This window comes from Pundamilia nyererei, unplaced genomic scaffold (genome assembly GCF_000239375.1).
Source record: "Pundamilia nyererei isolate P.nyererei 1_Seehausen unplaced genomic scaffold, PunNye1.0 scaffold00023, whole genome shotgun sequence".
Lineage (NCBI taxonomy): Eukaryota > Metazoa > Chordata > Actinopteri > Cichliformes > Cichlidae > Pundamilia > Pundamilia nyererei.
Window position 1 is genome coordinate 773,283 of NW_005187424.1, and position 14,107 is coordinate 787,389.

At 40.4% G+C, this 14,107-nt stretch overlaps 1 protein-coding gene across 1 annotated transcript in view; it reads left to right on the forward strand.

Annotated features, from left to right (window-relative positions):
* lingo3a (leucine rich repeat and Ig domain containing 3a) overlaps positions 1-6,474 on the forward strand; it is a 31,215-nt gene extending 24,741 nt beyond the window's left edge. Inside the window, exon 2 of the mRNA XM_005727092.1 lies at positions 2,230-6,474. Within this exon, the coding sequence (XP_005727149.1) occupies positions 2,285-4,123 (1,839 nt within the window). The 5' untranslated portion in view covers positions 2,230-2,284 and the 3' untranslated portion in view covers positions 4,124-6,474. The remainder of the gene's footprint in view (positions 1-2,229) is intronic.
* The last annotated feature ends 7,633 nt before the right edge of the window (positions 6,475-14,107 follow it).

Genomic DNA, 14,107 nt, shown 5'->3' on the forward strand with positions numbered 1-14,107 from the left:
ATACATACATACATACACACACAAACACACACAAAGTAGAGTGCACACTTCTCTATCCACCTGCTGTTGACTTATGGTGCATTCTCTGGCCAGGGGCCTCTGGGCTTATTAGTGAATGTCTGCTACCAGATATAGGTTCGTAAAGCATGGCTATGTGACTGACAGAGAAACTGGAGACATTTTAAAAGCAGAGGACTGAGGACAGTAGGACTCTAGGGAGGAAGTTTGTGGCTAATACTCTGGTGGTGAATACTGAAAGAAATATTTTTACTTGTGCAGACGAGGTGAGTTTTTACTATTTTACCAGCATAACCCTGGGTCACACAGTCAAAACATGTCAGACCAACTAAAGACATGCTTGGCATGACATAAAGTCCTTGAAATCATGCAGACAAGTTCAGCAATTCAATTTAGAGGTCTATATGATGTATATTTTTTCCCCAAAAAACCAGTCCCCTTCTCATCAGCAATGGAAAGAATGAAATAGGAAATAGAAGCATCCTTCAGTGAGTGCTTTCCAACTTAAAACGTCATATTCTCTTAAGTTTTGTAAAGATCAGAGTCGAATGTTGGACCATCAAATGAAGTAAGATGATTTGCATTACGTTAGCGGTGCTCTATTTTAAAACGGCATTGTTTATGTCTGTGCCTTGGGAACATCTGCTTTGCCAGGCGATTAAATCTCTTAATTCTTTGCCATTTTCTTGCTAGCAAACCATCTGCTGTGATTTGTTTTCCATGCACAAAGTCTGAGCCACAATCTAAACACTACCCATGGGTGCAGCGCGAGTTCTTGCTCCAGTGTCTACTGAGCCTTGTTAGATCGCAGTGAATAACACAAAATTTCTGGGTCGACTGCAAAAGGCTATGTGTCAGGCTGTTGCGTGTGGGTGAGAGTGTGTGGGATGTTTGGTATATCGCTTTCTGTCACAGCGTCTTTGATGGTGGCTCTCGAAAAATCAGTGTCATTAAGTCAATTTTAAAAACAATGTGCTCATTTAGCCCCGTCTCTTATCAGAGCTTTCTATACACATTTTCAGGTGTGTAACTGTATTTAGTGACAGGTGGGGTATTGGGAATAATCATCTGTCAGCTAAGACGCATTGTAAATTTTCCAAGAGGAAATAGGTATAAATAATAGGTATTGTTTAAATATGCAATTGATAGCGTGGCAAACTAAGGGTGGCTTTTGATAGTCTCTTAACACACAGTTAGCGTCACAATCAGGTACTAAAACAAGGTGAAATATGGAGTTACTTTCCATCCTACTTGTTAGTCTTTCACAATGGGTTTAAAAAGGATTGCCAATCTGCTGTCAAAGCATCAGCAGATAAAGACGTTAGGTGGGAGAGAGGGATTGTGCACGTGCATGTGTGTGTGTCATATGAAAACACTAGCAGATCAGCCTAGACAAGCTCCTCTCATGATAAGCCTCATGCCTCAGAGACTCGTGCAGATGATGTGATGGGAGTTATACTGAAGCACCCAGTCGTGGCCTCCTTCTGCAGTGCGAGACAGTGTCGGGCTTGTACTCAAAGACTCTGGGGTGGATGTACTGTGCTTTATGTCTATTGATTATTCAGTGTCGCTTTGATGTTTTAGTCACTCTGTTCACTTGCTTGTGTTTTCTTCTACAAAGTGTTAAGTATAGCTGTTAGTGTTCTGTTTCACAACATACGCTTTATGTGCACCATTTCAGGTATTTGCTGTTAAAGACTTTTGAGAGCCCACAATCACTTTAGCTTTTCATGCATTTTAAGATTTCTCACACGGGGTGCTTTTAATACAATAGGTTCTCCATTTCCTCGTTTTCATTTACAATGCATGAGTTTCATACAGACAGGCTGGGGAGCAATATACCCTAACCATCATATATCAAATTGAGTCATGGCTATTAGAGGTTTTGTGCCACGGCAAGTGATTATAAAACCAGTAAGCTTACAATGCACAGTCGGCCATTGTAAGCCAAACTGTTTCAACTCAATGCCGAATCAGTCCTTTGAGGATTATCTTGACGCCCTGGCTTTAATTTCACTGCTGTGTCGGGTCAATTAGAGTTTGTAATTGTAATTCCGCTCATTTAGAGTGTTTGATTGCTGCTGTTTAAAGAGAGCTGACACTAATGAATTTCTCTCACTATCTGTCTTTTTGTCTCCCCTCTCTTTCTGTTCTTGCCTTATTGGTTTTTTTTCTGTCTAACTCTTTCTATCCCTTCTTCTCGTTTTGCAGGTGTCTGGCCCAGTGATTCGACTCCAGACAGGAAACGAAGGAAGAGAAAGAAAGGATGGCCACGAGGGCGAGCCTGGGTCAGGATGTAGGCTGGCTGGTGCCTTTCCTTTTCTTGTTACTAATGATCACAGTGGCACCTGCCCAAAGCCAAGGATGTCCCCAGCGCTGTGAGTGCATTGCTAAGCTCAAGACTGTGTCTTGTTATGGTAAACGCTTGTCTGCACTGCCTGATGGAATCCCACTGGACACCAAGATCCTGGACTTGAGTGGGAATAAACTGCGTTGGGTAGAACACGGAGACCTGCTTCCATATTCACGTCTCGAAAAGCTAGACCTGAGTGAGAACATGATCAGTGTCCTGGAACCAAATGCTTTTTCTAGCCTTCAGAACCTTAAGTCGCTTTCACTGAGGGGTAACCAACTGAAGCTGGTCCCTATGGGAGCTTTCTCACGTCTCTCCAACCTAACTTCATTGGACCTTAGTGGGAATAAGATTGTAATTCTTTTGGACTTTACTTTCCAAGACTTGAGAAGTTTAAAGAACTTGGAGGTCGGCGACAATGATTTAGTTTATATCTCTAACAAGGCCTTTCTGGGTTTGGTGGGACTGAAGGAGCTGACAATTGAGAGGTGTAACCTGACTTCGGTGTCCAGTCAGTCTTTGTCTTACCTGCATAACTTGGTGACTCTGCGGCTCCGCTACCTCAGTATCTCTGCCTTAGAGGACCAAAACTTCCGGAAGCTGGGAAACCTGAGGGGCCTGGAGATCGATCACTGGCCCTTTTTGGAGTACATCTCTCCTCACAGCCTGCAGGGTCTCAACTTGTCCTGGCTGTCTATCACACACACCAACATCACCTCTGTGCCCACCTCTGCCCTGCGTAGTTTGGCTCACCTCACCAGCCTCAACCTATCTTACAACCCCATCACTGTGTTGGAGTCCTGGGCATTGCGGGATCTCGTAAGGCTGAAGGAGCTGCATCTAGTCAAAACCAACCTGGCAGTAGTGCAGCCCTATGCGCTCGGTGGTCTAAGGCAAATCCGCCTTCTTAACCTTTCCTCTAACAGCCTGGTGACCCTGGAGGAGGGAGCCTTTCAGTCTGTCAACACTCTGGAGACGCTGCGTCTGGATGGAAACCCTCTGGCCTGCGACTGCCGCTTGCTCTGGATCCTTCAGCGCAGGAAGACCCTGAACTTTGATGGTGCCTCCCCGGTGTGTATGACACCTGTTGAAGTGCAAGGACGTGCTCTCAATGCTTTCTCTGATTCAGCTCTCTTTGACCACTTTACTTGTCAAAAGCCCAAAATCCGCAACCGGAAACTGCAGCAGATATCTGCCCGCGAGGGACAGGTAGTGTCATTTATTTGCAGAGCAGAAGGTGAACCCACACCGGTGATATTCTGGATTTCTCCTCAGCGCCGCCGCATCACCACAAAGAGCAGCGGCCGCCTTACCGTGTTACCAGAAGGCACGCTAGAAATCCGCTATGCCCAGGTCACAGATAGTGGGACGTACATTTGCATAGCCAGCAATGCCGGTGGAAATGACACATATTTTGCCACACTTACAGTGAGTGGGCTGCCGCTGGATGCAGCCCTCATGGCCAACCGCACCTACTATGCTGGGGATCTTAATGACACAAATCTGAATGATACCAGAGTCTTCTTGAAGTTTACTCTGGACCTCAAGACGATCCTCATATCTACAGCCATGGGCTGTATCATGTTTCTGGGGGTAGTCCTTTTCTGTTTCATTCTGCTGTTTGTGTGGAGTCGAGGGCGAGGGCAGCACAAAAACAACTTCTCTGTAGAATATTCTTTTAGAAAAGTGGACGGGCCTGCAGCCAGTGGAGGACAAGGTGGAGCACGGAAGTTCAACATGAAAATGATTTGATATGCTTTAGTGTTCTCTCCTCAGTGCTGATTATAAGCACACATCAAAGTGGACTGCTGTGCTTGAAGAGCATCAACGTCAAATCTTTGCGAGACCTTGATATATTTCTATAACTCTTTCTTGTGTATTCACATTATTGTGCAGAGAAAAGCTATATTATCATCGAATATGTTTTAAACTCTTGAACAGACTGTTAAAAGACCAATCGGCAAAGTCCCATCTACACTATCTTCATGCTCCGACCAGCTCAGTTCGAGGAATTCTCCCCCGTTTATCTCAAAAAGAATACACCCTTCTCCTCTGTCTGCTCTGTCTACAAACCGGTGAATACATAATATTAGGGTGGTGCTCAATAAATGCCAAGGACATGCCAATATGTATTTTAGTAGTTCCAGCTATATACTGCATATTTAGACTTATTCACAGTCATAAGTTGAGCGCAACAATATATTCGCTCTGCTTGAAGACATTTTGCTGATGGTGGGTTCGTACAGAATATATTACACTTAGAATACACTCTGCAACACTGCCAATTCGACCGGAAAGCACCAAGTAATATCACTGTCAGTCTAAAGGGACGGCAAAAAGAAGTTTCACATCAATAGTTACGGCTGGAAGTTGTTTAAAATAACATTCTACAGATTTTTAGCTACAGTGGGACCTGGTGCACAGTAATGTGGTGACAAATCAGCACATGCCAATACACGTTTGCTAGTCAGATTTCCCATTGTTGTTCAGTAAAGAACTACAGCTTCCTCCTAATCTGCAAACATGTGTATAAAATGAAATGCATGTACAGAGTTGGCTTCTTACTTTGAATAACTTGTATTATTTGTAAAGGAAACACTCATAGGGGTGCATAAGATGTATTATATATTTTGTAATTACTGACCTTGAAGTTCTTGTGGTCGTTTATAGTACTGTTGAGTGATTAATAAGGTTTTAATGTTATGCTGTTATTAAAGTGTTAAAGTCCTATTCGGAATGACTCATAACAGTTCAGTTAGAAGCGTTTTTATTGTTATTTAGTTTCGACTGAAACACAACCCACTCCCTGAGCTCACTCACTCAGCAAATCATGAAGGGCATTTGCATCAAGTTTCACTTCGTTTACCTATTTGTAGCTGTACAAATAACACGAAGGCTTGTCTGACCTGTGGCTGAAGAAACTCTAATTGCGTTTGAGGCATTCAGTGTGAATGTTTTTAAAAAAATCTTTGCAAAACTCTAAATGACACCAGCCAAAGTCATTTGAGGAAAGCTTAATGATACAATCAACAACAAAAAGCTGCATGATAACTGTGACTAACATTGATGCCTAGATGCTGATAACAGAGGTCACCCGCATGCCGTTCTGCCCTCAAGCTCTATCTCATGATCTGTGGGTTTAGGGCTGGGACCCAATGTCATCATCACAAACCATTTATTTCTGTTTGGCTTTGACTGCTGATTTCTAACAGTGTTGTTCTGCTGCCCTCTGTTGACTAAGACGAGTATCGTACTTTTCACTATTTCTATAGTGCAAGCAGGGTTTTACTTAATATTAAGTCATTTTTTTAAATTTCTCAAAAGGCAAATGTGGAATTCAGCAATGGTCGACCTAAATCAGCGCTGGAAGTAAAAATGAATTTATTGTTGCTCAACAGTATACCCTGCCTCTTCAAACACACAAAACTGAGTCCCGTGTTTCAACAACATAGACACCGCACAACTAATTTTACAAACAAAGTTATTAATACTGAACTTTGAATACATCCGTGGACCGATCTCAAATCAGTTAGCCTTCCTGTTTGTATTTTTCAATATGTAAACACTTTGGTTTCAGTTGTAATTTTCTTTTCCTCCCCCCGATCCCTCCTGTAAATATGGAAACCACTGTGTATGGAAATTGTGCTATACTGTTTTGTACTTTACTGTTTTATAAATAATGAAGTCCACTGTTTATAAAGCATGTGATATTATCTGCTACAATCATGTCTTGTCCCCTGTTCCATTTAAATAGCAACTGGCCAGCGAATCAGTCTGTATGGTGGTGGTCTCAGGAGCGTATCGATAGACCTGTGACCCAAACCCCCATGGAAATTTGTTTAGAAGATTTTGTGCTTTTATTTGCTCCTCTTTCCCCAGGAAGTGCTCATATTTTAATTTCAAAAGAAAGTTGCATCAGAAGGATTGATGTGCTATCAGCACCACAAGTAAAGATATAGAGCTCAGCAGAAAGCATCCTTGTCCGGACTTGATGAATGAGTAAGCATGATATAGTGTCTGGGGACGGTTATTACTGTTCATTTTCTATGCATTCGTCAAAAGTTACAAAAAATAAATTCATTTTTGTGAGCAGATAAAGTCAACTCTGCATTCACACTTTCAGATGTGTCTGTTGTGGGCTTTCAAGATTGTTACTCCTTAATCGTGTGGGTATGATGACTTAATCCATGGAAGTGAGTTTAATATAAAACAAAATCAAGCCCTGTTAGTGTTCACTGGGTAAATGAATTAATTTTGTACTGATATGACCAGTTATCTGACTGATAACTGGTCATATAAATGACACTTAAAGTTCTCAGCATTTTAACACTCAGTATACAGCTTCATACTCATTAAGAGTCCCATCCATTTTCTTCTCCTTATCCAGTTCAGGGTCATGGAGTGGAGGGATCAGGGGCTGAGAGGCATGGTACACCCTGAATAGAAAGCTAATCTGTTGGAGGGTTGAGAAAGAGACAGTCTCATATTCACATCTGCAGCCAATTTAGAATCGCAGGTTAGCCTAGCCTGTGCATGTTTTTGGACTGTGGGAGGGAGCCGCAATGTTTGGAGAGTACCCACGTAGGCACGGGTGAGAACACTGAAACTCCACACAGGACCGTGTGAGGCAACAGTGTGAACCACTGCCCCATTAAAATCCCCGTGCATTAAAAGTTTGTTTGAGTTATTTAGTTAAATTGCTTCCTCATCCAGGAATATTTTAACATTAAATTTCAATGTTACTTTATTTATTTCTATAGTACCAAATCAGAAGAACAGCTGTCTCAAGTTGCTTTATATTGTAAGGCGAAGACCCTACAGTAAGACAGAGAAAGCCCCAACAAAAAGACAAACCCCTATATATAGAAGCACTTTTTAACAGGAAAAAACTCTGGGCATAACCAGGCTCAGGGAGGGACGGCCATCTGCTGAGACCGGTTGGGAGGGAAGGGAGGAAGATAGGGGAGCCAGAGATTAATATTAAATAAAGAATAAATGCAGAGAGCTGTATAAACACATGGTGAGTGAAAAAGAAACACTCAGTGCATCATGGGAATTCCCCGGCAACTTAGACCTACTGCAGCATAACTAAGGGTCACCTGGTCCAGCCCAAACTATATGCTTTAGCAAAAGGAAAATTTTAAGCCTAATCTTGAAAGTAGAGATAGTGTCTGTCTCCTGAATCCATACTGGAAGCTGGTTCCACAGAAGAGGGGCCTGAAAACTGAAGGCTCTGCCTCCCGTTCTACTTTTAAATACTGTAGGAACAACAAGTATATTTATAAATTTGATTTTAACACGTTTATGTTCAAGATCTGCGGTATCATTGCTACTCTGGAAGCCATGAGGGTTTCAGTATTTAAATTACACCGATGTCACGTGGAAAGCTGAAGCCTGCAGTACACATATACTGAAACTTTCAGTGATGTAAGACGCATTTTGCTTTTACTCATAGGCCTGTATTATTTTCTATCAAATTTTCCTCCTTTTTAAAAAAAATAGGGTCTCAAAATATATCTGGAGTTCATCTGCAAAACAACAACAACAACAAAACTATAGATTTTATTTTGTATAAAGGTGAGCAAACAGGTCATAAGATCCTACATTTGCAAATGTGTTGACAAAAACACGCCACACGTTTACTGCCCCTTAGCCCAGATGACATCAAGGTGAGCATTATCTTTCAAAAGCTTTTCCCATAAACGTGAGTCCAAAATCACCCACAGGTATTTATCATAATCGCACCATGTTTGTGCCCCCAACTGTTGAAACCACTCAAACCACCACAAAATGTTTGAAAACGTGCAGAGAAGAGAAGCGTTCCTCAGAACTAGACGTATAAGCAATTTACCCCCAATGCATATCAGACATATCCATCCCCTGGAGGGGGGGAGGGGGTGTCATTCACACTTTAAGAATTTTTCTGTGTTTACCAGTCTAACACTTGGCTACTTATCAAGAATACAGACTAGAGTGACTCATCTCGCCTTATAAGGTTTTTTTTTTCATACCTCTGAAGGCACATGTGAAAGTGAATGGTTTTTGCACCTACGGTACAATGACTCTACAATGAGTCACCTCTGATCGTTACGTTCTTGTTAAATTTTGATCATCACATCTCATCCGTTTTTATACTAGGAATGAGAATACCTTTACCGCTCATCTGTGTCACACGTGTGGAAGCCTGTGCGTTTGTTATGACTGTCCCCTCTTTCTCTCAGGTCTTTCTAGTGATGTCTCACCTATATACACCTCTTAGCCTGACGCAGGGGAAGATATCTGAAAAAAGTGACCATGAACAAGAATTTTGATATTTAATAACATTTGTTTTACTTTTTTTAATTATCGAGTAGCTGATTATGTAGGTACTGTATGTAAAAGAGAAAGGACTTATTGATAATTAGCTTTTTATTCTTCAAGACACCTGCTGCAATCGATTCAATAGCGTTTATGCGAATAGATAAAAACAGGCTTCTGTGTTAAATATTATTCTGCTATTTACAGTCAAGATAGGATTTTAACAAAAACTTGTTGAAATTGAATTTTAAATTGTTACATTTTCTTTGAAAACAAATTATTATGACAGTTTTTTTTTCATTTGTAACTTCAAAGTAATATACCTGAAACTCCTTCCGCCTTTGCTGAGCACTGACTGTGGCTACCTATGCAGATTTCGGCGGTCTCTGAAGAGACATAATGAACATGTCAGATGTGTCATCACCTGCTTTAGATGCCAGAATTAGTGTGAAATGACATCATTACTCAGTTGGGTCTGCCTTGCATTTATACCATTTATTAATTTATTTGGAGTAGACAAAAGTGGCAAAATACAGAGCGTGTTAAAACCCTGCCCTGAACTACCTTCTTCATTTGGCTGCCAGAGGAAATGATGTCAGAATGCACTTTAACACAGAGATACCCAGCTTCTGCTTCAGCAAGGTTATTTCCATCCGTACCATGGGAACAAGCATAAAGTGGCTGAAATGATGTAACACAGTGGGTGTGTGCATGTGTGTGTGTGTGTGGGGGGTCGTAATCACACGTTTCTTTGCTACCATGTTGTTGAGGTGTGGTGGTCTAAATGGGAATGCAGTGGTTAGCAGTTGTTATAAAAAACAATTCACCTGCTGCGACATGTGCGCCGCTTTTCATTTGCTTGCAGCGCTTCTGATAAGCTCTTCAAAAAGCACACCTGCACTATGCACCTGTCAATTTGTGCGTAATAAATATGTATTTGCATTCATTATCCAAATCCTGTGCCCCACAAAAAGTTTCAAAGGTTGCATTTCACACAAGTTTAAGGCAAGATCTTACATCTGAATCATTAGTTTGAACAAAGACTGCCGATGTACAGTGTCTCCTGCCACAGCTGCTCGTTGGTGAGGGTGAAAAAGAGGAAAGTAACAATTTGCAAGCGCAGGTTCTAGTTTAAGTAGAGAACAAATGCAGGGCAGCTAAACTGAGCCTAGTTTCTTGATTCAAAATCCCCAAACCTTCACACATGTTCTGATAAAGAGTTTCTCAAAAGTTTAATAGATTACTGTTGATTACTGAGCTAGCATATGACTGAGAGTTGAACGAGAAAAGTGTGCAAATCAGTACTAGTTAGTGTTTGCAATGTGTCATCTCAGAGTGGTGATTTGTCTTGGGGATTGTCATTTTTGTACTGGTTTAGATTTTAACTAGTAGTGAGATGACATTTATTGATACCTGTGTTTGTCAGTGTTATGATGATTTAGTTTGCTACTGTGACTGGAATAAAAAGTCTACGATCAAGTTCAAACAGTTCAAATTGTTTTCAGTTATATCACAACATAAAGTGGTTAAAGTAGTTGTAGGTCGCACAAAGAATTACCAGCAACCACCGATGGCTACATGTCGAAAACTGTGGTTCTAATATGAATAATACAGAAATAAATCAATAAAGGCAACGTGGAAAAATACACACTGAGATGCAAATAAAAGAAGACACTTAGATGCATATCATTCATATTGTAGTCATACTACAAAAACAACACAGCTGAAACATTTCCAATGTGTTTTGAAAAATATGTGTTCATTTCCAGAAATTTAGAACTGTGACGCCAAAAGGGAGGGAAAGTTGTGTAATACTTCAAAAAACATCCTCTGGAATATCTCACTACTAACTGAAGTTAACTGTCAGTGTCAGAGGGATGGAGTTTCTGAGAACTAAAAGGATTTCCCCGTGCTGCAAAAACACTGTGTGGGCATGAGTTCAGCAATGTATGACAAGGCCTTGTCAACATAAAATTGGTGAATTTATCATTTGTGATGCTTAAACGACTCAAAGATTCTAGAAAAACTTCTGAACACAATAGACAAGGTCAAAAACCAATAAAGGAAAAGATACGTGTGTATAACATGACACGACTAATTGATTCTGTACCACACGGGCTCGGGAACGTCAATCATCTGACCACAGAACAGCTTTCCACTGAAGCCCAGCCTTAGTTCTGGTCCAGAGGAGACAGCAGCGTTTCTGGAAGTGTTCACGAGCCCGTGCACTCATTCAGAATGACAGAATCATCCTTGTTTTTATGTAGTGCTGCACGAGGACCCAAATATGACAGTGATCCAGTGCAGACTTTCAGCCGTGTGCCTCCTGCACAGAGATTTCTCTAGATTCTCAGAATCGTTTGAAGATGTTATGTACTATAGATAATCAGATTTTCATTATCTTAGCTGTAAAATTTCACTTTGAATTTGTACATAGAGAAACATCCCTCTAAAATAGTTCTGTGTTTTTTCCAGATTGCTAAACTTTTGCCGATCTTTATACCCAATCATGTTGTTGACCTGCTGCCACTTAAACTAAATAGCTGCAAAATGCTCACCCAGTTTTCTCTTCACTTAGTTTTCTATTTTTATTTAGATATGAAGTTGAAATGATGGTTGCTCATCCAGCACTGTTTTACTTTTAGGCTACAGTCTAATATGTTAAATTTAAAAAAATAATAAAAATGTAACATGCACAAATATGAAGACCAAAAGCCATTTTCTCTAAAGCTATTGGAAAATGTATTTCAGGCTATGAATATGGTATCACTAACTGCTGGATCAGCACCTAAATGTGAGACTCAAAATTTACGCTAAAGAACAAATAAAGATAAATAAGGTCGAATGCAGAGAATATAAAAATCCAAAATGGGGTAACTAAGCAGGAACACACAATGGCACATTGATAGACACCCGGAAGAAAGAAAAAAGGGAAACTGAGGCTACGCATAAACACAAAGTAATCAAGAAGAGTACAAGCAGCAGGGTAACAACGCACAGCTGAAACAAATTAAGACAATAACAAGGAAAGACAAACCAACGGTGAGGCACAAGAGGCTAATAACTAACAGAAGAAAACAGGAAGTCACTAAAAGGGGAATCACATAACATACAAGAGGGTACTAAACACAAGGAGTCGAACAGTAGTAAAACTCCAGTCCAACGAAAATACTAAACAAGACACAAAATGTCAAACAGAAGCTAAACCAAAGAGCATAAACTAAAACTCGATGTGAGAAAAATCTACAGACAAATGGAAACTAATAGGCAGCAAATATGCTTATAAAATATAGCCTACAGCATTTCAGTATGTCTCTGCTAATTTTCTATGCAGTGGTTCTGTACATGATAATTATAGAAGTTACTAAATAGAAAATAAACAGTGTCTGCTCTTTATGCTTGAGAGGCATGAAGTCTCACGGGAGCCTGTCTGCCACTGAATAAAAACAAACAAACAATATAACCCAGATATAATTCTGCACTGTTTTTATATGTAGTAGTATTTCAGTATGCCTGACTGTGATGACAGTGTGCAAATGGAAAATTCTGGGCCTTTGAGTTATTGTGTTGGACCAGTCTAACGATAATATACTGATTACTATATTGATATGTAACCAGTACAGAGAGGAGAAATAATTATGATTCATTCATTGCTCATTATTCTTTTCAAAAGATCAAACTGTAATACAGATCTCTGTTTAGAGCACTTGCTCTGGCTGGGCTGACCCAGCGAGGCTGTGATTGAGGTCACAGCTCGGACTTTGTCTGCAGTTGTGGTGACACGTATGATGCTATATGTTGCTTTACTGTAACTTGCTTGCTTTCATTTGATGTAACTGAAGTCACCAGTATATCTCAATCAGGGTTTCACCAAATATAAACTTAGGCCACCCCCACCTCCCTCCAGCCCTTGAAATTGAACTTGCTGTTCTGGTCCCTTGACCACTATAGCAGTGCAGCTTTGCTGTAATAGTTTTGTGTTCATACAAAACTATTTTTAGAAAGCCAAGTTTTATTTAGTGTTTTTTCTGATCACTTCAATTTCACCACTACAAAAAAGAAAACAATATATCATAAACTAGTCTTAATAACAGAGACGCATAAATCTCATAGATCAGAACCACTGGTGGTCAGCTAAAACATAACCCTGGCTGTGTGTAGCCCAGAGGTAAAACAAAGTTATTTAGGAAAAAAATCCCTCCGGTGCTTTATTTTTTATTTTATTTGTTTAATCTAATGTCCACAAATGCTTAAAGAGCACCACGAGTACTTCGGCAGCTTTAAAAACCTGTAAGTGCATCTCACTCTGAAATTACCACATTTTCTCTGTTGTAACTACATGGAAGTTTTGTTTAGCCACCAGATCAGTAGCTTCCTGCGCTGCTTAAGCTCACTGGGATGAGTCGGCGACCACAATGCGTAAAAATAATTTGCAGCATGCCTCCCCCCTCTTTCTGTCCACTGTTCCTATTTGAAAAAGGCTAAAAAAAAATAGCTTATAGCTTGCTAGCTGTCCGTCAGACTCCTGTTGGCTGTACTCTTGATGAGAAATATAACCCAGCTAATAGCTTAAGGGGAATAACAGCTGCCTGTTATTTCAGTTGGATGTCTGCTGATAACAAAGTTAGGCGTTACCCGTGAGAGACAATTATGACAAATAAGAAGCAAGCAAACAGGTGGGATTTCTATTGCTCACTCTTTATTGAATGCAAATTGTTTCTGAACATAGTCCAAGTTCCAATTTACTTTTGCTTATCTGATGTTGCTTCGTAATTTATGTTAAATAGCTGGTTAAGTTATTTTAAAGTAGTGTGATATTATAAAAAGAGTTCATCTGCAGTCAGCTGCTGTCTCTCTGTTGACACTGAATGTTTCTTTGAGTTTGTCTTTGAGCCACTGGGACTGGCTGCCTGCCTGGCCAGCAGCACTGTCAGGCAATGAGCCAGCAACCTGCTACAGCCGGGGTGGCTGGCTGCTGACTCAAAAACACACTGAAACACAAGCCAAATCCAAGAAAGGGGTCACAGCTACTGTTTTTGTAAATCCTATGCAATAGTTCTGTTTTTATCTCTATGAGGTTAGACTGTCACACTTTATTAGCAAAGCCCCAAAAAACCTTAAGCATGGACACAGAGGCCCAGGGGTGGGCAATCTTCATGGTTCAAGTCAGAGAAGTGTTTTTTATCTTTGTGAGCACTGTGTCAAAGAATAAAGCAAAGACTTTGTTCAAAATGCTGTTATTCATCTGTTTTAATCAATTTTGAGTGTAAAAATATTAAAAACAATGTCAGGGTTCTGAAGGTTAATGGAACAATAAAAACAAATTGTGGGCACAGTATGGAAGAACATGACTACATCTGCTCACACGGCAAAACAGATCATCTTATACTTCACTCTTTCCGTTTGGAGGCAGACTGTGGCCTACAGTTTGTAAAGGCA